This window comes from Mytilus edulis, chromosome 13, assembly GCF_963676685.1.
Source record: "Mytilus edulis chromosome 13, xbMytEdul2.2, whole genome shotgun sequence".
NCBI lineage: Eukaryota > Metazoa > Mollusca > Bivalvia > Mytilida > Mytilidae > Mytilus > Mytilus edulis.
The window spans coordinates 12,657,880-12,682,696 of record NC_092356.1 but is presented as its reverse complement, the minus strand read 5'-3'; the positions used below and the strand labels follow the sequence as shown (position 1 = coordinate 12,682,696).

At 32.9% G+C, this 24,817-nt stretch overlaps 1 protein-coding gene across 1 annotated transcript; it reads left to right on the top strand.

The window, feature by feature from the left end:
- The first annotated feature begins 892 nt into the window (after nt 1-892).
- LOC139500970 (uncharacterized) lies at nt 893-19,915 on the top strand. Its single transcript, XM_071289904.1, has 7 exons — nt 893-1,061; nt 4,926-5,487; nt 10,491-11,057; nt 12,414-12,512; nt 14,503-14,790; nt 16,403-16,594; nt 19,079-19,915. Exons 2-7 carry the CDS (start codon nt 4,953-4,955, stop codon nt 19,903-19,905), a joined length of 2,508 nt encoding a protein of 835 aa, XP_071146005.1. The 5' UTR covers nt 893-1,061; nt 4,926-4,952; the 3' UTR covers nt 19,906-19,915.
- Nucleotides 19,916-24,817: the final 4,902 nt, after the last annotated feature.

The following is a 24,817-nucleotide window of genomic DNA, read 5'->3' as shown; positions in this document are numbered from 1 at the left end:
ACTCTTTAAAAGGTCAATTGACTATTTTGATTATGTTGATTTATTTGTAGGTTTTACTTTGCTGTACATTATTACAGTTTATCTCTATCTATAATACTATTCCAGATAATAACCAAAAACTGCAAAATTTCCCTAAAACTACCAATTCAGGGTCAGCAACCCAACAACGGGTTGTCCGATTCATCTAAAAATATCAGGGCAGATAGATCATGCACAGAACCTTCGATGATTCATAAATAACACATATTTACAATCTCACGACATATCACATACAGACTTTTAAACATATTTAACTTAAATGTCAAAATTGTAAATGACCGTAAAGATCTATCTTCCTATAACAAAATAACTTTTTAAAGTATAAACTATAAATACTGGACAATTGGGACTGATTTAAACGCTTTGGGTGCGATTGATAAAAAAGGATGATGAAGATAAATGTCACCTTATTTGTAAATGCTAAGTCGTGAACGGATTGAAGACATTTTATATTAAAAGATTAACTGTAAAGATAAAGAAGCCACTTTAAATAAACTATACAATTTGAAATTCTGCACGCCTGACAAACTTGTCGTTATATGATTTATAAATGAAACTCCAATAGAAAAGATAAAAAGGCACATTAAGTACGTTTTGAAGAGAATTGGTAATCTATTTTTGGGATAAAAGATCCTTAGCCAGTTTAAATAACAGGTAATTTTATATTAAGCTAATATTTAAAAAACAAATTTATGCAGCAATTGAAAGATGTACCCTAGATAACAATATGCTATGCGTAAATAACCTGATGGGATACATTGTTTTTGGACATTTAAACTAAATTTATATCTAAGCTTCAGTAGTTTTCTATTGACATTTTTTCGCTACGTAAATATGACACATCATTAACTTCAGCGTACTTAGGTTCATCGAACCAAAAGCGTTATGTGTAGCTAGCATTGTACGCATTTGAAATTCTTAAGTGGATTTACTGTTTCTGAAACAGGAACAGGCCAATTGAATAATTTGTTTTTACCTAGCACAAGTTGTGATTTCGGACAATATAAACAGCATTTTGTACTGTAAGTATTATTTCAAATTATTAATAAGATATACAGTGACTTAAACGCAAATTCATAACGTATTAACAAAATTTGTAAACACTGTTACTCCCTGAGAAATATTCCGGAGTCGTATTGAATTGTATCCATTTTGATCAGAAAAATGTCCTGAACTCATTAAACACAAATACCCCTCTTTCCATGGATCTGCTTCGTGTATTTTGGTCTGTTTCACTGCCATGCCGTGGTATTCTGGGCTTAGATGACACATTAAGGAACAGGTATTGTCTATTTCCATCTTACTATTGGAAATATCAAACACTATTCCATTTTTAATTCTGTTATTTTTTATAAATTATTTGTCATATGCTTCCACTTTAAATAAACGCATGTTTCAACTTGTCATTAAGTTGGGTCTCAATAGCGTCTACTTCCTCTGTTTAAAGTATCAAAAATAATATAATGCTAACCCTTTACATTTGATTATAGTAGTGCCAGACCTTCGTTTTTACTACTTTTCTGACCATGCATGAAATATTTGCAACGGGCCGTTAAGCAACCAAAAATAAATTAACCTATCAAACGTTGTTACTACCTCACAAATATTCAAATGGTGGTGATCCAATTATGTCAAAATTTATCACGACTGTCGTAGTTTTCGCAACGATGTAAATATCATGTTTGATGTTTAGAAATGGACTGAAAGAATATTTGTGTAAAGCAAAATAGTACTTCCCACAAAACGTAACAAACATATACAATGCCGTATTCCTTCACGCTGCTCATGTGCAAATAAAGCTTCAAATATCGATTTCATTGGTGACAAAATACAAGTTTAAAATAAAAAATGCAATTTTCATCAATACTCATGTATAATTTTATTTTTTTATTTTCTTATATTTTTATTTTTTATCCCGCCTTCAACTTTTGTTACAAAAGCTAGACAAAGCGATCCTACATTCGATCGTCGTCGTCGGCGTCGTCGGTTGCGCCCACAAATATTCGCTTTGAGGTTAAAGTTCTTAAACTATTCTGGATTTCTACCAAACTGGATAGAAGCTCGTTTGTAATCATAAGATAGTATCCAAATGTAACTTTTGTAAAAACAAATCCTGTTATCCGTATTTTACTTAAATATGGACTTCGTTTTTCAGACAGTTCACATAAAATTTACTCTGTGGTTGAAGTTTTTGAAATATATATTCATAACTTTCGTAAGATAAACCGTATTTCTACCAAACTTAGACAGAAGCTTATTCGGATCATAAAATAATATTCAGAAGTAAATGTTGTAAAACAAAATACTGTTGATCTGTATTTAACTTATAAATGTATATAACTTTCTGACAGATATCATTGCATACATCATGTACAGTCTGCAGTTAAACATTTTTAAACAGTAATAAGATTAATAAAGCATCCTTGATTTTTATCAAATTTGGACTAAAGCTTATATAATTAGTATCAAGAGAATTTTATTAATAATTATTACCCATTTTTGTTGCGCATGCGACTAACAGCAAAAGTAGACGAGACACTAAGTTCCGCGGAACCCTTTCAAATTTTTGCATAAAAATATGCAGAAAAGCTGTATAAAATATTGTAAACAAATGCCAATCAGAAACTGTAACAAATATATGCACTCCTGATCTAGTTCAACAGTAATTTACTTTACTACGCATTTAAAAAATAAAGATAAACTATAATTAAAAGTGCAATTCGCCTTTTGAAAAATGGATTACACTTAATGAATTTCTAAATATTTGATTTAATATTCGTTATAATTTTGTGTTACGTTTTTGTAAAAGTATAAAGGTTGTTTTGTCAATTAATTCGAGCATTTGTTTTAACCTTTTTGTTTACCTTAATGTAAATGACCGTTAAGTTATATCTTAATAAACAGAATGACCTTTTGAGATCAGATCAGATATCATGAACTAATTCATAAACAATGATCAAAGGGACTGATTAAAATACTTTGGGTGTGACTAATAAAAGAAGACGACAAAGAGAAGTGTTATCTTATTTGTTTATGCCCAATCGTAAACTGACTGAGAGAAAATGTAGATTACTTTAATAGATTTAATGTTAAGATAAAGCAAGCTCATGAATTGAACCATTCAATTTGAACTTTTAAGTTCAAAAATACAATTATATTATCATGTGACTTTATAAATGGCATCTAATTTCCTTACCTTACCTTAATTCTTTCCGCGCCTGAAGTCGCACAAGGCCTCTATGCAATTTAAACCAGCGAAAATGAATTATTTCGATTCTAATACGGCACTTTTTATTGGATTGAAGCGCTGTAGGTGAAGGCATTATTTGTCGTTCTCATAAATAAACGCACTTTTAAATTGACGTAAAAGAACAGAACAAACTGAATAAGTAAAATGCTTCAACTGTTTACAATAACATATTAAAATAGGTTTGGATGAATCTAAATAATAATTAAGAAATAATTCATGGGGGCTTGAATATATCGTGATTTTACCACGGGTTGGCCCTTTATGAAAAATATTTTACCCTGAGCGATAGCGAGGGGTAAAATATCGGCATAAAGGAACAACCCGGGGTAAAATCACGATGTATTCAAGCCCCCATGAATTATTTCGATTCTAATAGGACAAATACGGCAATTCTTTTGGATCGAAGCGCTCTATGTCGAGGACAATATTTGCCGTTCCCATAAAAAAACGCACTATTAAATTGTCGTAAAAGAACGGAGCAAACTAAATTAATGACGTGCTTAAACTATTTTCAATAACGTATCTATATAGTTTTGGATGAAATTAAGTGATAATTTACTTATGTATTATATGTATAAAAATAATTGGCTTATACCAGATTTTAGCAACGTTTGTTTACGTTTCCTTGTTGTGATGATTTTCGGTTTCAAAAGCGTGTATTTTCCCGTAAAATGCTTATATTCTTACGTCATCTTTCTATGACGTCGGGTACCTCATTCATAAAAAAGCATAAGACGTGGGAGTACAATCGGAACAGCCCTGGCAATATATTCATATTTTACCGCGGGTGTGTGCTCAAAGCGTTTGAAGGACGTCATGATAGAATTGTTCTTAAATGTCTTATATGTATACAAAAATGGCGTATACACATTTTACCATCGTTTGTAATGTGATTATTTGCGGTGTCACAATCGAGTAATTTCCCCGTAAAATGCTTATATTCTTACGCCCCAAGGGTGACTGAGGAATAAACATATGGTCACTTGGTCTTCTCCCGACCGGCAGTAAAACGCTTGCCGAAGTGGGGCGTCCGTTTGGCTGTGCGGGATGTATTAAGTTCGCACTGACGTCCGGTCAGAATGGGGACGTTAAGTCAGATGTCTCGTGTAAAGAGAGTGCCACGCTCTTTGCACGTTAAGAACCCTTGCAACAATTCTTTGAGGTGGCCTGTTGCAAGGCAAAATTTCTGTTCCTATCCAATATATCCTCATTTTTCAGTGGCAGTTCAATTTCCCCGACCATCATTCCAAATGGCCTCTATTATAACAAAACCTACCTATTGTATTTATTGTGAACTTGTTCTCGACCTGAATATGCATGACATATTCGCCACTGGACGTTAAGCAACCAACAATCAATCAATCTTATATTCTCACGTCAGCGTTCTATGACATCAGGTAGCTCATTCACAAAAAGCATATGACGTTGGATTACGATCGGAACAGACTAAACAAGATATTCATATTTTCCCACGGTTGTAAGCAAAGCGTTTGAAGAACACAACTAAAATAATTCGAATTGACCAATCCAATTCAAGTATTTATAGATATGCAAGTCATATGATAATTATGTTACTATGTTATCAATTTATGCCATTGAATCATACTACATGCAACTTTCCTTACATATTTTTCAGTTTATATCACGGAGATTTATCAGGAATATGTCTGTCACATACAAAGGGAGACAAGCAAAACTAGGCAATATTGTTTTGAAAATCTTACCAAAAGTTATGCAAACAATCTTAAAGGAATGTATAAGTCCTAGAGCTTTACATGTAAAATACCAACTAAAGGACATACGTACATCTCTAACAGAAAAAGAAATATCCGTCATGGAAAAGCTGCCAAATATAGATGAGTTCACAATAGAATTATGCTATAAAATATTACGGTATGAAAATCTAATTTTAGAACCGTCTTGTAAATGGGGATTATCCCCAAACGATACAGATGTTGAAATCGCCGATGATATTCAACGAATACTTATTGCAACAAATGAAGTTATCTGTAAACAGTTTGATGATGTATCTGACAATTATTATGAAGGATTTCAGAAGAGAGTGCAGAAGATACTAAAAAGAGTGGATAAATTCCTTCACCAAGATTTTAGCGCTAAATTATACAAAACAATCTTCCAGTCTGATATAAATTCAACTGATATTCTTCAAGATCTTGCACTGTTAAAACAAATTGATGGTGAGTCACATAACTAGTGAATTTCAAACTGACTGTATTGTTAGCAAACTTTAAAAAATAATTCAATAATGATACATGTCTTATAAATAAATGATCGACTGACGAATGATAATACAAATATTGGAATGCAACGGGTTTGCTAAAATATCATTAAACTGTATATATTATAGTTCGTTTCTGTGTGTATTACATTATAACGTTGTGTCGTTTGTTTTCTCTTAATTTTGAGTGTAAATTCACATTGCGATAAGACGTGTCACGGTACTTGTCTATCCCAAATTCATGTATTTGGTTGTGATGTTATATATATTATTCTCGTGGGATTTTGTCTATGTGTGTTACATTTTAGTGTTATGTCGTTGTTCTCCTCTTATATTTAATGCGTTTCCCTCGGTTTTAGTTTGTTATCCCGATTTTGTTTTTTGTCCATGGATTTATGAGTTTTGAACAGCGGTATACTACTGTTGCCTTATTCATTACTGTAATTTTTTGTAAAGCCTGCGACAAAAAGCCTGTGACTTTTTTCGCAGAAAGCTGGTAATAGGGATAGTGATCCGGCGTCGGCGCCTACGGCGGTGGCGGCGTTAGCACACTTCTTAAAAGCTTTGCATTTTAGAAGGTGGAAGACTTGGATACTTTGTATATAAATGCGTTATGTTATGAGGTTTCTGTCTGTCACATGTCCATTATCCTTGATCTCATTTTCATGGTTCAGTGACTACTTGAAAAAAAAAGTTAAGATTTTTTGTAATGTTAATTTCTCTCTTATTATGAATATATATAATATGATTTGGTATGTGGTTACCTTTCAAGATCCTTATGCCCGTCAGACAGTTTTCACTTGACCTTGACCTCAATTCACGGATTAGTGAACAAAGTTAAGTTTTGATAGTCAATTCCATATCTCAGATACTATAAGCAATAGGTCAAGTATACTCGTTGTATAGAAGGACTGTTAGGTGTACATGTACAACTGGCAGGTGTCATTTATCTTTGACCGCATTTTCATGGTTCAGTGGTCAACGTTTCTTTTTTAGTTGGGTCTTTTTTTCTTATACTATATGCAAAAGATGAAGCAATAGCTCAACTATGTTTGGTGTATGGAAATGTTTTATGATGTAAACGTCAGTCTCGCATCACCAGATATGACTAATATCTCAAACATGACTCATTCAGATCATCAGACTAGTGACAATAGCAATATTACACATATACAGCCATGTTCCGTTCTCCTTAAAGATATTTTGGATTTTGATTACTCTGATAAACACTATCGCATTTCGAAATGTGAGATCAAAGACAGCAAAACTTGTGAAATTTTTATAACAGATGCTAAGTTCACTAGCAAATGAACAAAGAAATCATATTTTACCAGAAGTTACGATGACTTGTAAATCGATAAATGTCGTCTACGGATTAGAGTGCTACCTTTGGGGATTGGTATACGTCCGTGAAACGAAAGGAAGGCTAAACAAATGTATGTACGGTCATAGATCAGACATTAACCTCAATGCAAAAGACATTCTTTACCAGCATTTTAATCAGCCTGATCATTCCATCGTTTCTATGACAGTTCGCATTATCGAAAAAATATACCATAGCACTAACAATCCTAATCTTCTCTCCGTAGACAAAAAGAGGTCTACTGGATTAGACAATTTGGAACTGCGACACATTCGCAGGAAACTTTATTCATTACCCCTTTCAAAACTTTATTTGCTGTTTAATTTATGTTTGGAAACCACTGTTACAAACCCTCATTCAAACCAATACAAAGTTACAGCTATAATTTCGGATATTGCAAGTTACAGACTTTCAAACCAGTCGGCACTGGAAAAGATGATAAAGAGGACCGTTTTTTTCTTAATCTTTTCTTTGCAAACAGAAGTATCGATGGCGTCAACTTAGACAATATCCTTCATCATAAATTAGTTTAACCGAAAATACCTCCTGATTTCAAAGATCAGTCTGTACAAATCATTCTTATACCTATACCAAACCTATTGCAACTAAACATTTCAATTACAAACACGTTTTGCAGGAACTCATTATTGACGACTACAAGTCTAAACCTCCCGATTGCTAGTTCCCAATTCACTTATAATCCGGCTGGCCACGTTATTACCGGTGAACTCAACATTGTAGACTATACTTTCCTGTGAAATGTGTTGTCGAAAGGTCCGAAATATCGTGAGCATAAATCCATCAATTGGAAATAAAATTTTAAAATTTTAATGGATTCAGTCGAGCATTATGCCAGGCAATGGGCTAAGCGCGAGAAGGAAGACGTAGACACTCTTTCCGAATGGATTAAGGCAGTGACGTCGTTAATACAAATCAGAATGATGAAACTGAATGGGTCTATCAATGCCCATGCTACGACAGTCTTTAAAAACCCAAAGGTTGCAAAACACTTATCCTACCTCCATGACAAATATCTTGTTGTCCCCGCAGATAAAGCACCAAACAACATCGTTTTTGTGTGTAAAACTCATTACATTAACTGCTTGATTAACGAATTAGGTATTAACTACTCACTTGGAAACTCAAGAAATAACCTCAAAACACTTACTAAAGAGGAAATATTGGATTATCATAGGTCTGTTCTATGTTCTTTTGGAATTTCAACCAAAGATGAAGAACTTGAACTTCCATCACTGTATTGGATACCTAAACTACACAAGTGTCCTTACTAACAATGGTATATTGCTGGGTCTTCCAAGTGCTCCACGAAACCTCTTTCTTAATTATTAACATCTATTTGATCTGCAATCAAAGACGGGCTTCAAGGTTATTGTGAAACTGCCTATTCTAGAGGTGGCTTGAATCAGATGTGGATACTTAAAAATTCCAAAGATCTTTTAGAGTACATACAATCTAACTCTCTTTCATCTTGCAATAGTATTAAAACCTTTGACTTTCTACACTTTACACAAGTATTCCACAGTCCAAACTAAAAAACAAATTGAAAGAGTTGGTATTGCTCTGTTTCATAAAAAGGAATGGCCAACGAAGATACAAGTATCTTCTCTTAGGGTGGGCTGAATCCTACTTTGTAAAGGATCACTCTGATTAAAAAAAATGTCTCAAACTGACATATCAAGATGCTTGATTTTTTTTATTGACAACATATTTGTTACGTTCGGAGGAAGTGTTTTTCAACAGACTGTCGGCATTCCAATGGAAACCAATTGTGCCCCTCTTCTTTCCGACTTGTTTCTTTATTATTGGGAGGCTGACTTTATACAGGAACTTCTTAGGAAGAAAGATAAGAAGTGAGCAATATCCTTTTTATAATTTCCGCTATATAGATGACGTTCTTGCACTAAATAATTCAAAAATTTGGTAACTATGTTGAACGCATCTATCCCATCGAACTAGAGATAAAGGATATAAGGGATACAGTTAAGTAGGCCTCATATCTTGACTTACATCTAGAAATTGACAATGAGGGTCGGTTGAAAACAAAACTTTACGACAAAAGAGATGATTTCAGCTTTCCAATTATGAACTTTCCATTTCTAAGTAGCAACATTCCAGAAGCACCTGCATACGGGGTATATATCTCCAAATTGATACAATATTCCCGTGCTTGCATTTCATATCATGATTTTGTTGATAGAGGTTTGCTGCTCACAAGGAAGCTATTAAACCAAGAGTTCCATATGGTAAAGTTGAAATCACCCCCTCGTAAACTTTTACGGACGCCATCACGAGTTGGCTGACCGTTATGGTATAACCGTTTCACAAATGATATCGGATATGTTCTTCACGTCGAACTACAATCCCCTTTCCTTTCATGAATGTGACCTACCGAATTAGAATATTTACCAGATTTGTTATAACATAAGCAACACGACGGGTGCCACATAGGTCAACCAAATTAAGTGGATTGAATTATTGTAAGGTGTACATCTTTTTTTGTTCAGTTTGTATGACCTTGACCTCATTGCTTTGGATCATGTTAAGTTTATGTGATAGCTGTAGTAAAGCTTTTTATTTAGGACTATCAACATATTATCAATGGTTAGTAAAGAAGGCAAGACATTTCAGAGTGTGCATTCTTGTATAATATATTAGGGAACGGTCATTTTCTTTCGTTAGGGTAGGGGAGGCAAGGAAACATCTTTTATCATTTCTGGAACTCTCTATCTTGAAGAATTACAGTGAAAAATGAAAGCATAGAGTTTCTATCTATAAAATTGATATTCAGCAAAATGGTGCATTTGTTGTGGGAATAAAAGCGTCTTGTGAGATAGTTGTCTGAACTTTATTATATATGCTCATCATGATCTCATAAACATTTATCACACCTTCGTTCAGTTTCGGCTCATTTTAAGGAAGTAGATTCATTGTCATTGATGCGTTCCTAGAAGTACAATAGGGGCACACAAAAAGTTATTAATTTAAATACACATCTAGCTGACACCGTACGACTTAATCAACAAAATTGATAACAAATTATGAATATAAAAATAATGCTTTTAAAAAATGTCATTTTGCTTGGTAACACGATGAGGAAAATTCCTGTGTGAATTCATAGAAAATGGAAAGACTTTCGCTTGAAATTATACAAACTCTCTGAAATAGTACAAGTAGCAAAATATCGTATTTAAGGAATATCTGGTCTAATTGCCTAGTAATATAGGTGCGTCGTACGCATTTGGTATTTTTCTTAAGTTAAAATATATCAAAAATTACTTATGTGGCATATAATATGTGACAAAAAAGATTATCGCTACTCCCAATAAGAAACGATCAATTCACAGTCGAAATAGACATCTATCAGAAATATGCACTAAAGATGGTAATGAGGTTTATTTTTCATTCTACATATATCTCAAAACGATCAACAAACCAGTTTTTTTTTTTGCTTCTTGATTCGAAAGGAGATGATAACATTTAAAACTTGTGTAGTTGCATTATTAATTTTAAAGTCACATTAAACATGAACAAATTTGTTATAGCATTAAAATGAAATGTCTGTGCTTTTGTAATTGCAGTAACACAGATTGTTGATGATGAGAGCGAGAACAGAGAACGTATTTCAAGGATGTCGCTGGCTATCATTGATACTTTCCCAAATATCTTTCGAGATATCATACGGTCAACTATTTCTCCAAGCGAATTGTATCAAAAGTGCATTTCACATCTATGTAGTTTCTCTGCAGATCAAAGAAATTGCTTACGTGAATTACAATCTTCAAATTCCTACGATTCATTCGATATTTCATTGATTTATAAATTGTTGAGACAATTTGAGTTGGTTTCACCCCCTACAAAAGGATGGGGAAATGTTCCAGACAAAGAAGATATACAATTATCAGATGACATAGAACGTATACGTCGCTACAGAAACCAGCTAGCCCATCGCAGCAGTACAACAATGACGAAGGAGGAATTTGATAATTACTTCGACCAGTTTTGTGGTATTGGCAAAAGAATAGATCGCAACTTTTTCCAAAAAACAAATTATGAGTACCAGATCATTGGACATCAGACATGCAGGATGGATATTCAAATGCAGATCAAATATAACAACAGCTTGAAGGAACTGGAGAACTTGAGATGTGAGATATACATGTAATAGTTATCTTAAGGCAATAATAATTCCTTTTTTTATAACTTATTGTCTGAAGGGTTCGCTGTGGTATAAAATATTGCAAACCCTAGACTTCCCTTGTAGGACAGTAAAATATTTACTTTACTAGTGAATATCTGTCATTGTGAAGGATGGCTAATACATAACCACATCTAGTCGCGACAGGGAAGTAAGATATGAAGACTCATTAAGGGTGAGTGCTACACCCAATTGTTGTCTCAATAGTCAATAATTCATGTTTGGCTTGCTCACACTACAAACAAAGATAAGGCGGTTAAGCTACCTATGAGATAATATTGAACCCACCACTTCTCACACAAAAAATAAAGTTAAGAATATGTGATTTCGTTCCTATATTCGTTCATTGGTTGATATACATTGTAAAGAGTTTGTTTGATCAGGTTGAATGAAGCTACCCATTTTTGTCGAGCAAGCGACTTTTGACTCAGAAAGCTCGGCATAGGAATAGTTATCTGGCAGCTGCGGTAGCTTACTTATCGAAAGCCATATATGGCTGAAGGTGTACGACCTAGATGCTTCATACTTTTTATATAGATGCCTGTTTCCGTCTGTCATATGTTTATTGTCATTAACTTCATTTTAATGGAACAGTGACTACTTGAAAAGTTAAGAGTTTTTGTAATGATAATGTTTCTCTAATTATGAGTAATAGAATAACTATATGGCAGTTGTAATCCGACCTTGACCGTATTTTAAAGGTTCAGTGGTTAAAGTTAATTTTGTGTGTTTTGGGTCTGTTTTTCTAATACTGAATGCAATAGGTCAACTATATTTGGTGTATGTAAATATTTTACGGTGTACAAGTCTACTTTTATTCAATGCATATGCATACTTCTACACTCATAAAACATAAGGGAATACGCAAAAGTATTCATACCTTACACATTTTGTTCGGACGTTGTCTGTATATTTTCGACAAACGAGATTCATTGTCCCTCTGATATCTTTTTATACCATTTTCATGACATGCTCAACTCATTCATGTCAATTTGTCTATAATATGTTCTACGTATTCTTGGTTGGTGTTTACGACTTTTTCCTCAAAGGTATCAATTGTGGGTTGTTATTGGGTTTGCATATCTGTCTGGCAGGATTATTCAGACAATGACCTCATTACCATAGATCGTTAAAATGTAAAGTTTATGTGATGCCGTTAGTAAAACCTTTATCTTTAAAACTTTCAACATAAAACAGAATGGTCAGTAAAGCTAGCGAGACATTACAGTGCTGAACTCTTATTATATAATGGGTCGAGGAATATGCAGTATATATTAATATTTGTTTAACATATTTGAATTCACAGTGAGATTCGAAAATCATCCAATAAAGTTTTTCTGGGGAGACAGTTTCGATAGATGTCTGTTAAATCTAAGATCCATGTTGAAGAGCGAAAAATTAGAAGGTATGTACCATTCTTAAATGTTCGCATTTTGTGTGTTTAAGTCTAACGAAAATGTTATTAAAGCCGAGTATATAAAGACAAACGCAAGATCAATATAGAAAAAAATGACAGGGAACGCTTGACACACCGTTGTCATGTACCTATCTAGAAACAGTCGACATTAAATCAGTGAAAAGAAAAGGAATTTAAAAAATATCAATTATAAGTTTTCCGAAGAAGTTTTATGACTGCTGATTGCACTCATTTGTTGTTCAAAACTTTTAATGGCACAAACATAAATATAACAATTGTTTTACTCTCTCAGATGGTTAAAGTAAATATTCTATTTTTTCTATGTTGATTTAAAACAGCGTAACTACAACATTGCATTAGGGAGATTCATTTATGAATAACTAGGTATCTAGTACATTTCTTCATCTGTCAAAGAAATAATAAAATGGTATATTAAAAAAACTGTGATTTTCCCCCTCATTGTAGTAGGTGGTTGCATCCAATTAATTCCAGTAAACTTGCAAATAAAGATACATTAGAAATTAGAGGGACAATTATATATCTTGATCATTTACTCGATATTGACACAGAAAATGTCTTCGAACTAGAATCAATGACAAATTGGGTGATAACAATTTTCAAATTGTATACTTCCAATTTTTCAGTAGAAACACATCGCTACAAAATTATATGATGTTTGTCTATCTCAATGTATAGTAAATGCTCATGCTTGGTCACTTAATACGAAGTTTGTTAACATAAGCGTGTTTCAAACACAGATAACTTTAACCAATAACGTTATACTGAATAACGACCATAGTCGACCCTTCAGACATTTTGGAAACGATGTAACTCTGTCTCATTTAACTAGAAAACATGCGTTTGCAGTCTTAAGATACAAGCACACTCGGCTAGTCCCTTGTTTTACTAAGGGTGTACTAGTTTTTATTTTTAAATTCCGTCTAAGGATTTATTCTACGGCAGGTGATGCATGCGTTCCTTCAATTTCCAAAAAGTTATTAATTGGTGAAGTACGGCGGGATGTTGGCACATGAATGTCCGTGCAGTTACTTGGACCGCTTATTCAGTAATTTTCAAATGATGATTCTAATGACAAATTAGAGATCAAGTACGATACTTACGATTTTTATTGTTCAGAGGTTATTTTCCTTGCAACATGGCCAAATTGCAGGTTAAGCAATGGAATCTTCTACAATGGATTCTAAATTATAATATGTTGTAAAGAATGACACAATTGGAGGTCAAGTTCAAAATGAATGATTTTTTATCTATACCGCTTATGAAGATAAATTATAAAAAATTAAGTAGTTTTTGTGCACCTATCAACCGGCTAATCAATGCTCTTTAATTTTCAATATGATGTTATTGATGAGAAATCGATGGTTGAAACTTGCCATTTTTAGCATTGACATTCAGGCGTTATTTATCTTGATTTATTTGAAAACCAAGTTTGAAAATTTGACAGCATATCCCTTGTTATGTTAATGCTTTTTGTTGAATTTCTAACGAAAGTATTGTAAACCATCCGCTCTTCATTTCTTTTGAATATTAAGTAGTTTTCAAACAGAAAGTTGTACACGTATTAAATGACATTTTTAAACTATTATATCTGTTTGTTTTGTTCACACATCGCTGTCAAGTTAATGGAATTCGATGCGACTTGTTATACAAGTGAAAGGTTTGGCTTGCTATATAACCAAGTTTAATTTATCATTGTCTACATAAGAAAATGCCTGTTTCAACTGAGGAATATAACTGTTGGTATCCATTCATTTGATGTGTTTGACTTTTGATTTTGCCATTTGATCAGGGATTGTCCGTTTGAATTTTTCTCACAGAGTTTTTGAGATTTTACTATGAACCCCTCGAGGGGGCTATATATTTTCGGTATGACTTTACTGAAAACATTAACCTTTTTATATTAAAGTTTCAATGTGATGTACAGAACTCTATTACAATATTTAATTTCTTTTTGTAGGAAGACGAAAAGTCCGTGTACAGATCATCTTCCAAAAAGAATCTGATATCGGGAATACTATTGATATTCTAAATTCCCTGAAAACGGAGATTAACGAAAACTTAAGTGGAATTGAATTCATTGTTGCCACACGAGGAAGTATTGTTCTGATTGTAGAAATATTCCTGGAAATGATGGAAACAAATGAGATTTTGCAATCCACCTTGTCTTTGTTTATTGGGAAAATTTGGAAGATCATTCAGGCATCCTCTATTGAGAGCATTGATATGGTTATTTTACCCGTAGAAGGTTTGTCATTAGAACTAGTATTTTCGAAATATCACAACTATGATATTAAGATACTATGTTTATCAAGTATGTTTAATACTGTATATTTCTATAGATTGTTTTAAGTGGTTACCTAATCATATGAATTTTCATTATTTTTTTGTTTTCTTAGCAATCAGCAAATATTTAGAAACAATATATGTGAAGTGCTAAATAAAATAAGCAAAACTAATAAGTAAAATGATCAGAGTGCATGATTGATTATGTTATCGATGTTGATTTGATTTTGTCATTTCCATTTCATCCATCTTCAGGTCTAAACAAAAATAACTTTCATTTTACCGGGATAAAGGGCTGGAAATTTCAATCGACACTGGAAAAGGGTGGATAAATACACATTTTTCTGTACATAAATCACACCCGCGCAATACTGAAAAGACGGTGCACGACATATGTAAATAAATTTATCATAGAAACAAGGACTAAATTTACTATATACGCCAGACGCGCCTTTCGTCTACAAAAGACTCATCAGTGACGGTCGAATCCAAAAAAGTTAAAAAGGCCAAATAAAGTACGAAGTAGGAGAGCATTACGTGCAGAAAGCGTGGCAATTACACTAAAAATATATAAACTCTTCATATATACCAGGATTCAAATTAAGTAAGTTAGACGCGAGTTTCGTCTAAACATCAAAGTAGCTCCAATAAATAAAATGTTGAAAAGGCAAAAGAAAATACTAAGTTGGAGAGCATCAGTTAAAAGCACCACAAAACGCACGCTACACACTAGCATATGTTCTACTGGCACGACCATGGCAACGGAAGAATTCAAGCGATTGTCTTTTTTCCTAAACCTAAGTAGCGCATGTTATACAAAAAAGCTTCAAATAAAATTAAGAAAAAAACATATCTATGCAGATGTTTGATAATATATGATCTGCGTCGGCCTTATGCATGTACAAAAAACATTCAAATATTTGATAAAGTTGAATTATAGTGTGTTTAGTAGATTTCTGTATTGACCTCAATTTTAAAGAGTCGGATACCTTGCATATAGATATTTCCAAACCGCAATAAGTTAACAGATGTGACAGTGATGATGACGTATTGATGTTCAATTGCATAAGTTCGATTGATACCCGATATGGATTTATCCCACATATGTGACATATAAAACATACGCCGTGTTCACATTTACCTAAATTCGGTGTTGTGTTAATTAGTGTAAATTACACGTTAACTAAACTCAATTACGTCCCACTGATAAAACTCAATGTTTGCATGTAGTTTAAATCGTGTTTTGTCTACATGCAGTCGATTGTCACCGATAGTAAACACCGACTTGTACACAGAAAACATCATCTATGTTATTTAAAAGATAATATTCACATGGTACAAGACCACAATATGAAAACATGTCACAGTATAAAAAATAGATAAATTCTATAGAAAACTTCCAAAATACGTTCTTGCAATGTATATATCTAAATAGACAAAACTGTCGGTAAAGAATTTGATAAAGTATATAATAGAAAAAAACAACTCTTTTGATTTTATTGCCTGCGAAATGTGTCCGTGAAAATCTTTGACGACTGTTCAAATTTACATTTTGTTTTATTTCAATCTTATAGAATACTCACTATGGAATGTAACAACAACTGCAGAACCAGTTCGCCTAGACTTCGATATAGAAGCGGACTTATTTGAGACTGACGATCAAATGGAAGAGCAGTTAAGAAAAATATCCAAAGCCTTTTCTAAACCTTCCAACGGAAGCGGAACAAGCACCAATATCACTGCAACACTCCTACCTTTTTATTTTGGTAACTAGATTGCGAATAACTTTAAGTGTTAAAATTAAATATACCTTATATTATATCAATGAAAAATGAACCAAATAATTTTAAATTTATCAAAATATTTGTTTCTGTTTTTTTTTAATTAAAGGAAGGTAACAACAGACTGGTTTTATGAATTTAATAAACAAAAATTTATACATCTTATGTCTAAAACAAAAAGCCAAATTCATGTAATATTTACTCACTGGAAGAAAAAGTAAGTCAATTGATCATAAACAAGCTTTTGTCCAAGTTTGGTACAAATCCAGGATAGTTAAAACAAATATTTCTTTTTTTTTCTTTTCAAAATTCAACGACGGAGTATATAAAATGGTAACTGGCTGAAAAGCTAAGTTCATTTATAAGTTAAATACAGAAAAACAGGATTTATTTTTACAAATTTTGTTTTCTTGATACTATCTTATGATCATAAACCAGCTTTTGTCGAAGTTTGGTAGAAATTCGAGATAGTTATTAAAATTTCAAAAAGTGTAACCACAGACTGAATATTTGTCGCCGGTGGCGCCGACGGGATATAGGATCGCTACGTCTCGTGTTTGCGAAGAAGTCGCAGGCTCGACAAAAATGACAATGAAACATAAATTAAGAAAGGAATACTAGCAGCCGCTACTGACATGTCAGCTCTAGACATCAATTAAACTGATTAAAAGCGTTTATCATATGAAAATCAAGCGCAATCTCCCCGTTTGGAGTAAAGTATCATATCATAACAAAATATTTGAAACATAACCCAAAGAGAGGCGAAAGATTACAAGGTACATTGAAACTCAAAAGTCGAAAATAAACTGACAACGACCTGGATAAAAAAGAAAACCACCAACAGGCTAACAGTAGTTTATAATACACAACATAGCAAACATGTGGCACCAGGAATAAGTCTTATTCGATAGGTCCTATTGGTGAAAAGTGAACAGGATTGTAGTTTTGGAACAAATCAGCTATCACCGGATATTTCATAACGGTTAACTAACCCGTGATGGTATCTGTAAAATTACCGAAAGGGTGATTTCAACAAAACAATTTAGAACTCTTGGGTTAAAAGTCTCCAATCGAGAATAAACCATCAAACAAGGACATTGTAAATGGAAACATAAGCTTTAGAATAAATGTGTTGTGCGTTCTCCTGGAAACTTCACTGGCGGACTTATTTTGTTAATTTTTTTCTTGTTTTCATTTCATTGCTAATCATGCTTCCAGTACTACTTTTTGAATAGAGAAGTCAATACCTGAATAACCTCGGACAATCCAATATCGCGAAATTTTGACGTCGCACGAATTGCCGGAATCGAAATTAGATGCGCATTCATGTACATGTTTTTTTGAGAATTTTTTCTTCGTTAAATATTTCGTTGGTCCATTGCCATATTCTAACCTATAAAAAGTTGTTAATTTTCTTACTTGCTACGTTTTAGAATTGAAAACTGATATCAAGTCGTCAAAAATTTACAGAAAGTATTTAGTGCAATTTCTTTTGAGAACAATTTCGAGATATAAAATTACTTTTTAAGTCCATGAAACTTCAAAGCAGGTAGTCATAACTCGTTAGTGACCACCTATGCACCAGGTCAACATGTAGTTTAACGTTACGTTATTTTAATCATATTATGCAATGTCATATCCAACACAGTCTAACGGCTACATCGTCGTTGGATGCCTTGGCATGCAGATTTACATCATCAATGTTTCTCATATGCCTAAATGCCACATAAACTGCATTTGTATTGTTTATAAAGGTTTCAGTGTACACAACAGTACTGCAAACCAAAATGGATGGTAATGGACCAAAAAGAAGGAGAAAAATTGACTAAAAACATTTCAACAGTATTGATTAACCTTTCTGTAAATAATTTTGGATTTTTAACAGATGTGTTTAATTTTTGACGATTGACATAACCAAGAATGAAGAAACAAACATGTTTTGTGCCTACTGCATGCTTTAGTCATTAAGCGTGACGTAATCAGTTTAATTTTCGAATTTCAAACTTACCTTAGACGATGAAGAATGATTCAACTTTATATTCAGTTTATTATTTCATACGTATTAGTTTTTATTAAATGAAAAACTAAAACTAGGCGAGTGTTGCGTTTCTAAGGTCTGTCAATATATAATAGAAAGATTGAAACTCTGAAAAGCAAAAGTAATCAGTACGACAAATAAGTTTACACAATGGTCAAAATCATCAACTTCTAAAGAAGAATTATTGATATTAAATAATGATATTTTAACATGTGCTGCCTATAAGTTTAAATACTATAATAGATAGATAGAAACTTTAACAGCAAAACATGATAAGAAAGACAAGATGTTCATAAACTTTTACTTATCTCTTCATGGATTAATTGCTCTTCGATGGTTTTTGGAATGCCTCTATTTGTGGCTAACTATAAAATATTTAAACCAATTGCTTGTTTAATTAATATAATTCGTTGATTTTTATTTTATTTCAGAAACCACTGATTTTGTTGAAGCTCAGACACCTGTCGTACACAGCCTTCCTGTTTCTTTAATACTCCGTCAAAAGTTGAATATCAAATCATCAATTAATGTAAAGCCGAGCAGTTTGGACTGTATCAAAATAGATGAAAAATTAGTGTTTGCCGACTGTGATAATAAACAACTTACTATTTGTAATTATGACGGTACTAAAATCCATCATATTTGTCTGCCCTATCATCCATGGCAAATAACACAGATAGATAGTAATACTGTTGCAGTGTCCTGTACAGTTGATAAAACTATACTTATAACAAATATCTCAAATTGTTCTGTCGATAGTGAAATCAAAACCAGTAAATCTTGCTGGGGAATATCATATGACAATAATGAACTATACGTTAATATTGGGAAGAAAAAAATTGATGTGATGGATTTGACAGGTCTATTCATACGTTCTGTGTCTTTACCGTCAAACGAAATCTCCGACATAACTGTAGAAAAAGACAGGTTTGTCTGTAGCGACTTAACATCAGTTTTCTGTTGCTCGTTAGATGGAAAAATATTGTGGGAATTCAAAAATGAGAAATACGAAAACTTACGTCGAGTAACAACAGATAACGAGGGGAACGTCTATGTGACTAATACTAAAACAAACACTGTAATAGTGATATCAAATGATGGTAAACATTATAGAGAAATTCTGTCTAAATCAGATGAACTGATAGAGCCATATGGAATGCATTTTATCAAAAAAGATAATACGCTGATGGTTTGTAATGATTTAGGGGGAATGTTTTTTTTATTTGACGTCAAAAGAAACATCAATAAACTAAAATAATTCCTTTCAACCAAGTTGTTTATCTTATACGTTGATTATATTAATGTCGTTTTATACACTAAATATAAACTGTATTCATGATTATTTATTTAATTCACACAAATTGCTATAACAAGTTATCAAAGGTACCAAGATTATTATGTAGTACACCAGACGCGCGTTTCGTCTACATAAGACTCACCAGTGACGCTCATATCAAAATAGTTTTAAAGCCAAATAAGTACAAAGTTGAAAGCATTGAGGATCCAAAATTCCAAAAAGTTGCGCAATATATGGCTAAGGAAATCTATGCCTGGGATAAGAATATCCTCAGTTTTTAGAAAAAAATCAATGTTATGTAAAACACGTATTCATAGAAATTGGTCCATAATTGATATTCATGTCAACACCTAAGTGCTGGCTACTGGGCTGGTGATATCCTCGGAGACGAAACGTACGCCAACAGTGGCATCGATCCAGTGGTGTAAATAGCTATCAAAGGTACCGGGAATATAATTTCATACGCCAGACGCGCATTTCGTCTACATAAGACTCATCAGTGACTAAGCGTCCACCAGCATTTGGCATCGACCCAGTGGTGTAAAAAGCAAAATTACAAAAATACAGAACCCAGAGGAAAATCAATTCGGAAAGTCCATAATAACGTGGTAAAATCAAATAACAAAACGCATCAAAACCGAATGGACAATAACTGTAATATAAACAGACAATAGCAATCAGAACCAAGGATTTAACAAAGACTCACAAAACCAAAGGACATTTACACAGTTACAAATAATAATTAAGAAACAACACGAACTCACCTAAAAACCGGGAGTGAAATCAGGTGCTCCGGAAGAGTAAGCATTTCCTGCACCGTATACAGTTATCAAAGGTATCAGGATTACAATTCAGTACGCCAGACGCACGTTTTGTACATTAGACTCATCAGTGACGCTCATTTTGAAACAGCTACTTATGGAACTTCGAAAAAACCCAAAGATTTGTCCCTTTCTTTACGTGTACATGCTTTTGTGGGCTGTTAAGTTAGTTAGGTGTCTAAAGACACCTTGGATTGTTACACAACAGAACAACATGTCAGTCTACATTTCAATGACGTCACAAAGGTGCGGAACAGAAATGCAATTAATTATTGTGAATTTTCATTTAAATGAACACTTTCTTGTGTTTTTTTTTTTTTATTTTCCAAAATATTTAAGTAAGATTATCTAAGCTTCATTTCAATTCCTTTTGAAATAGGATATTAAGGGGAGCTATATTTACGAATGATGTTTAAGGACATCATTCATAAATATAGCTCAGCATGCAGACATCTTATACGTTTAGGTATTTCACATCCAATTTTTTATTGAAATATTCTTTATAAAGCACAGAAATGTCAGTATTCACCGCAGAAACTAACAAAACCTTTAAATAGACTTATTTAGAAGGGATATTGTTACGATACTGTTGTCAGGTCATTAAAGATTGCATATTTTGGCGTTAATATTGATTCACTTATAGGGTCTTTGCATCGGAACTAAACACATTTATTCAAAAAGCAGTTGTTAGCATGACACGGGTTATGTTCTTCTCATATATTTTATGATGGTATGATATAAAACCCCTAACGGGAAGGATTGTGCCTGATAGTCATATGATGAAATCTTAATTTTTCAATCAGTTTAATTGAAGTCTAGAGCTGGCATGTCAGTTAACTGCTAGAAGTCTGTTGTTATTTATTTATAATTGTCATTTTGTTTATTTTTTTGGTTAAATCTCCTGACATCAGACTCGGACTTCTCTTGAATTGAATTTTAAATGTACGTATTGTTATGCGTTTACTTTTCTACATTGGCTAGAGGTATAGGGGGAGGGTTGAGATCTCATAAACATGTTAACCCCCCGCCGCATTTTTGCACCTGTCCCAAGTCAGGAGCCTCTGATCTTTGTTAGTCTTGTATTATTTTAATTTTAGTTTCTTGTGTACAATTTGGAAATTAGTATGGCGTTCATTATCACTGAACTTGTATATATTTGTTTAGGGGCCAGCTGAAGGACACCTCCGGGTGCGGGAATTTCGCGTTACATTGAAGACCTGTCGGTGACCTTCCGCTGTTGTTTTTTCTATGGTCGGGTTGTTGTCTGTTTGATACATTCCCCATTTCCATTCTCAATTTTATTAACTAAAAGTAAATCAAAAGGAAATTACATGACCTATGTCTATTTTGTTTTTTGCAGATAAAAAGGTAACGGTGGTCAAGATTTTTCTTTTGATATTCTTAAGCATTTACTAAGAACCTTTTTCTATTTTTTTTTGCAATTTCACAATTCTATCATTTAGATGACCTACAATGCATATAAAGATGTTTTTCGCCGAATCATCTATACAAAAGCGTCATTTCATCACAACATACAGCTTAAAAAAAGGCTCAGTGACCGTATATCTTTATTATATGATTAATAAATACAACCGAATAACGTCTTGGCATAGTATCCCAAAATTTCTATCATTTGTCATATATTCTCCCATTCCAACTTCAGTGTGCCTTAGTAGTAGATAATTATAATAAATAAATGAAAAAGACTTTACGTCAATAATAAAATAAACCATGCACATTAGATGATGTGGTCTGAGTTTCAATGAGACATTATCTATCCAAGTCATAATTTGTAAAGATAAACCGTTATAGTTTAATGATAATTACATGGTCTTCAACATGGACAAATGGTGGAGCCTAGGCTCACACCGAACAACAAGCTATAAAAGGCCCGGAAAATTATTAGTGTACAAACATTCACACAAAAAAACTAACGGTCCAATCTAAATAAAAAGGCCTATTCTAGACAAAAACAAATGTATTCAATAGGAGGGTCCTGTAATACTAATAGAAGCTGTCCTTAATGCAGCTCGCGGATGGACTTCTATTGGAAATACTTTGTATATTGGAGAAAGAAGTTGCGTTACAAGAGACCGCTTGCGGATCCCTTATTAATTGTTGCAAGGAATACGAGCTATATGTACACGAGGCATCGGAATTAGCGTTACTATTCTGTTCGGATGTGGCTGTATATCTATACATCAGGCACAACCCTTTTAAACCGTAAGACTATTGATGGATAAAAGTTATTAATACCTGACTAAACGGGTTTTTGGTCCTCAGTGACCTAAAGTAGTAAATTGTTATATCACTGCTATGTAATGATTTGTCTTGTGGAGGGCTGTGTAAATGGTATTTATACCACATCTTATTATTATTATATTTTGATTTCTGATCATCTACGATTTCGCATGATTATAGAAATAGCTAGTGCATAGACCTCACTTTAAAAAAAAATGAATGAGATAATAAAAAACCCTGGCGGAATTAAAAATACGCATCTAAATATTCTTTTATTTTTGGTGATGGCAGTGCAATTTGTGGATTTGAAATAGAAATAATATTAAAGAAAATGAAATTAAGCAAGTTTCACACGCACCCAATCATAAACTCATCATTGATACCAGAATTGAAATGTGGTTAATCAGACATGCAGTTCGTCTTCTAATTACTAATAAGTGACGACGGAAAATATAGAAGTTAAACGAACAAAGTTAAAGAAGATTGGTATGATAGAAAACCCTCAGCATTGAAACAAAACAAAGTTTAATTATCAGTAAATATTTTTTCAAATTATATATAAAATATTGTATTTGTTCTTAAATTTTGATAACGAACTTGACAGATGTAACCTAGATACAGTTTGTATAGAAAATCCATAGTATTTGAAAACAGTTTTATCCACAGTGTACATGTATATTTCTCAAATTAATTTGTGAGATGTTTTTTTTTTATTCTATGCAGAACTTTTAGGATGTACCTTCGATAACAATATATCATGCGTAAACAACCTAATGAAATACAATATTTGTATACATTAAACTGATTCAATATGTATGGCCCAGCAGTTTCAAATTTACTTTCGTTCTGTATATGGATATAACACATCATTAAGTTTAGCGTCATTAGGCCAACTGAACTAAAGTGTTGTTTACAGCTGGGATTGTCAATTGCCAGAATAAAGCAAAATAGTTACACATTTTTAAATGTAAATACTGTTGAGTATAATGCTCAGAGGATATTATTAGTGCCCTAATTTGTGATGCCTGACATTGTATACAGACGCTTATGCTATTTTAAGTTTTTATTACATCATTAGAAGAAAACTATGTACTGAATATTTAACATAAATTCATTTGTTAAAATTTTCCATTGGAAAATATTTGTCGAATGAAGTCAAAGACAAATGTTATAGGTCTTAAAAACGCTACAATTTGGACAATCATCCCTCCTTTTCCTCCATTCTTGTTTTCAGATCGTTAAGTTTGGTCAGTTATATAGTCATGCAATGGCTTTATGCTAGGAGGATACATGGAAGAACCTTTTTAAGATTATTTCAATGATTGAAATATAATATACATGTATCTATTCGAACCGCAAAAAAATATTATTTGTATCTTCTCCATAAAGTCTTATTTGTCTCTCTTATAATGGATTATTTAAAAAAATCCTGTCCCAACTTCCAATCAGGTTTGGTCTATATTAAGTCTTCTACTGCTATTTTGATCAATTAAACCAATACGCGCTCGCACTTACTAGAATGCAAGACTTATGGATTACAACAACGAGACGGTGACGACAAATGCTATTTATAAAGGCTGTTGTTTTTTAGAAGACCTGGATGTTTCAAACTTTATTAACCACCATATACCTTTCTTTACAAATCTTCCGTCCATCTATGTTATTTGACCTAAACCTCATTTTCATGGTTCAATGGTCAATAAACTTTTATCAATTATAGCAAGTGTATTGAAAGACATTGACGTGTGTTTGTCTAACTATCTATAGATGTAGGAAGACGTGGCATGAGTGCCAATGAGAAGTCTCCATCC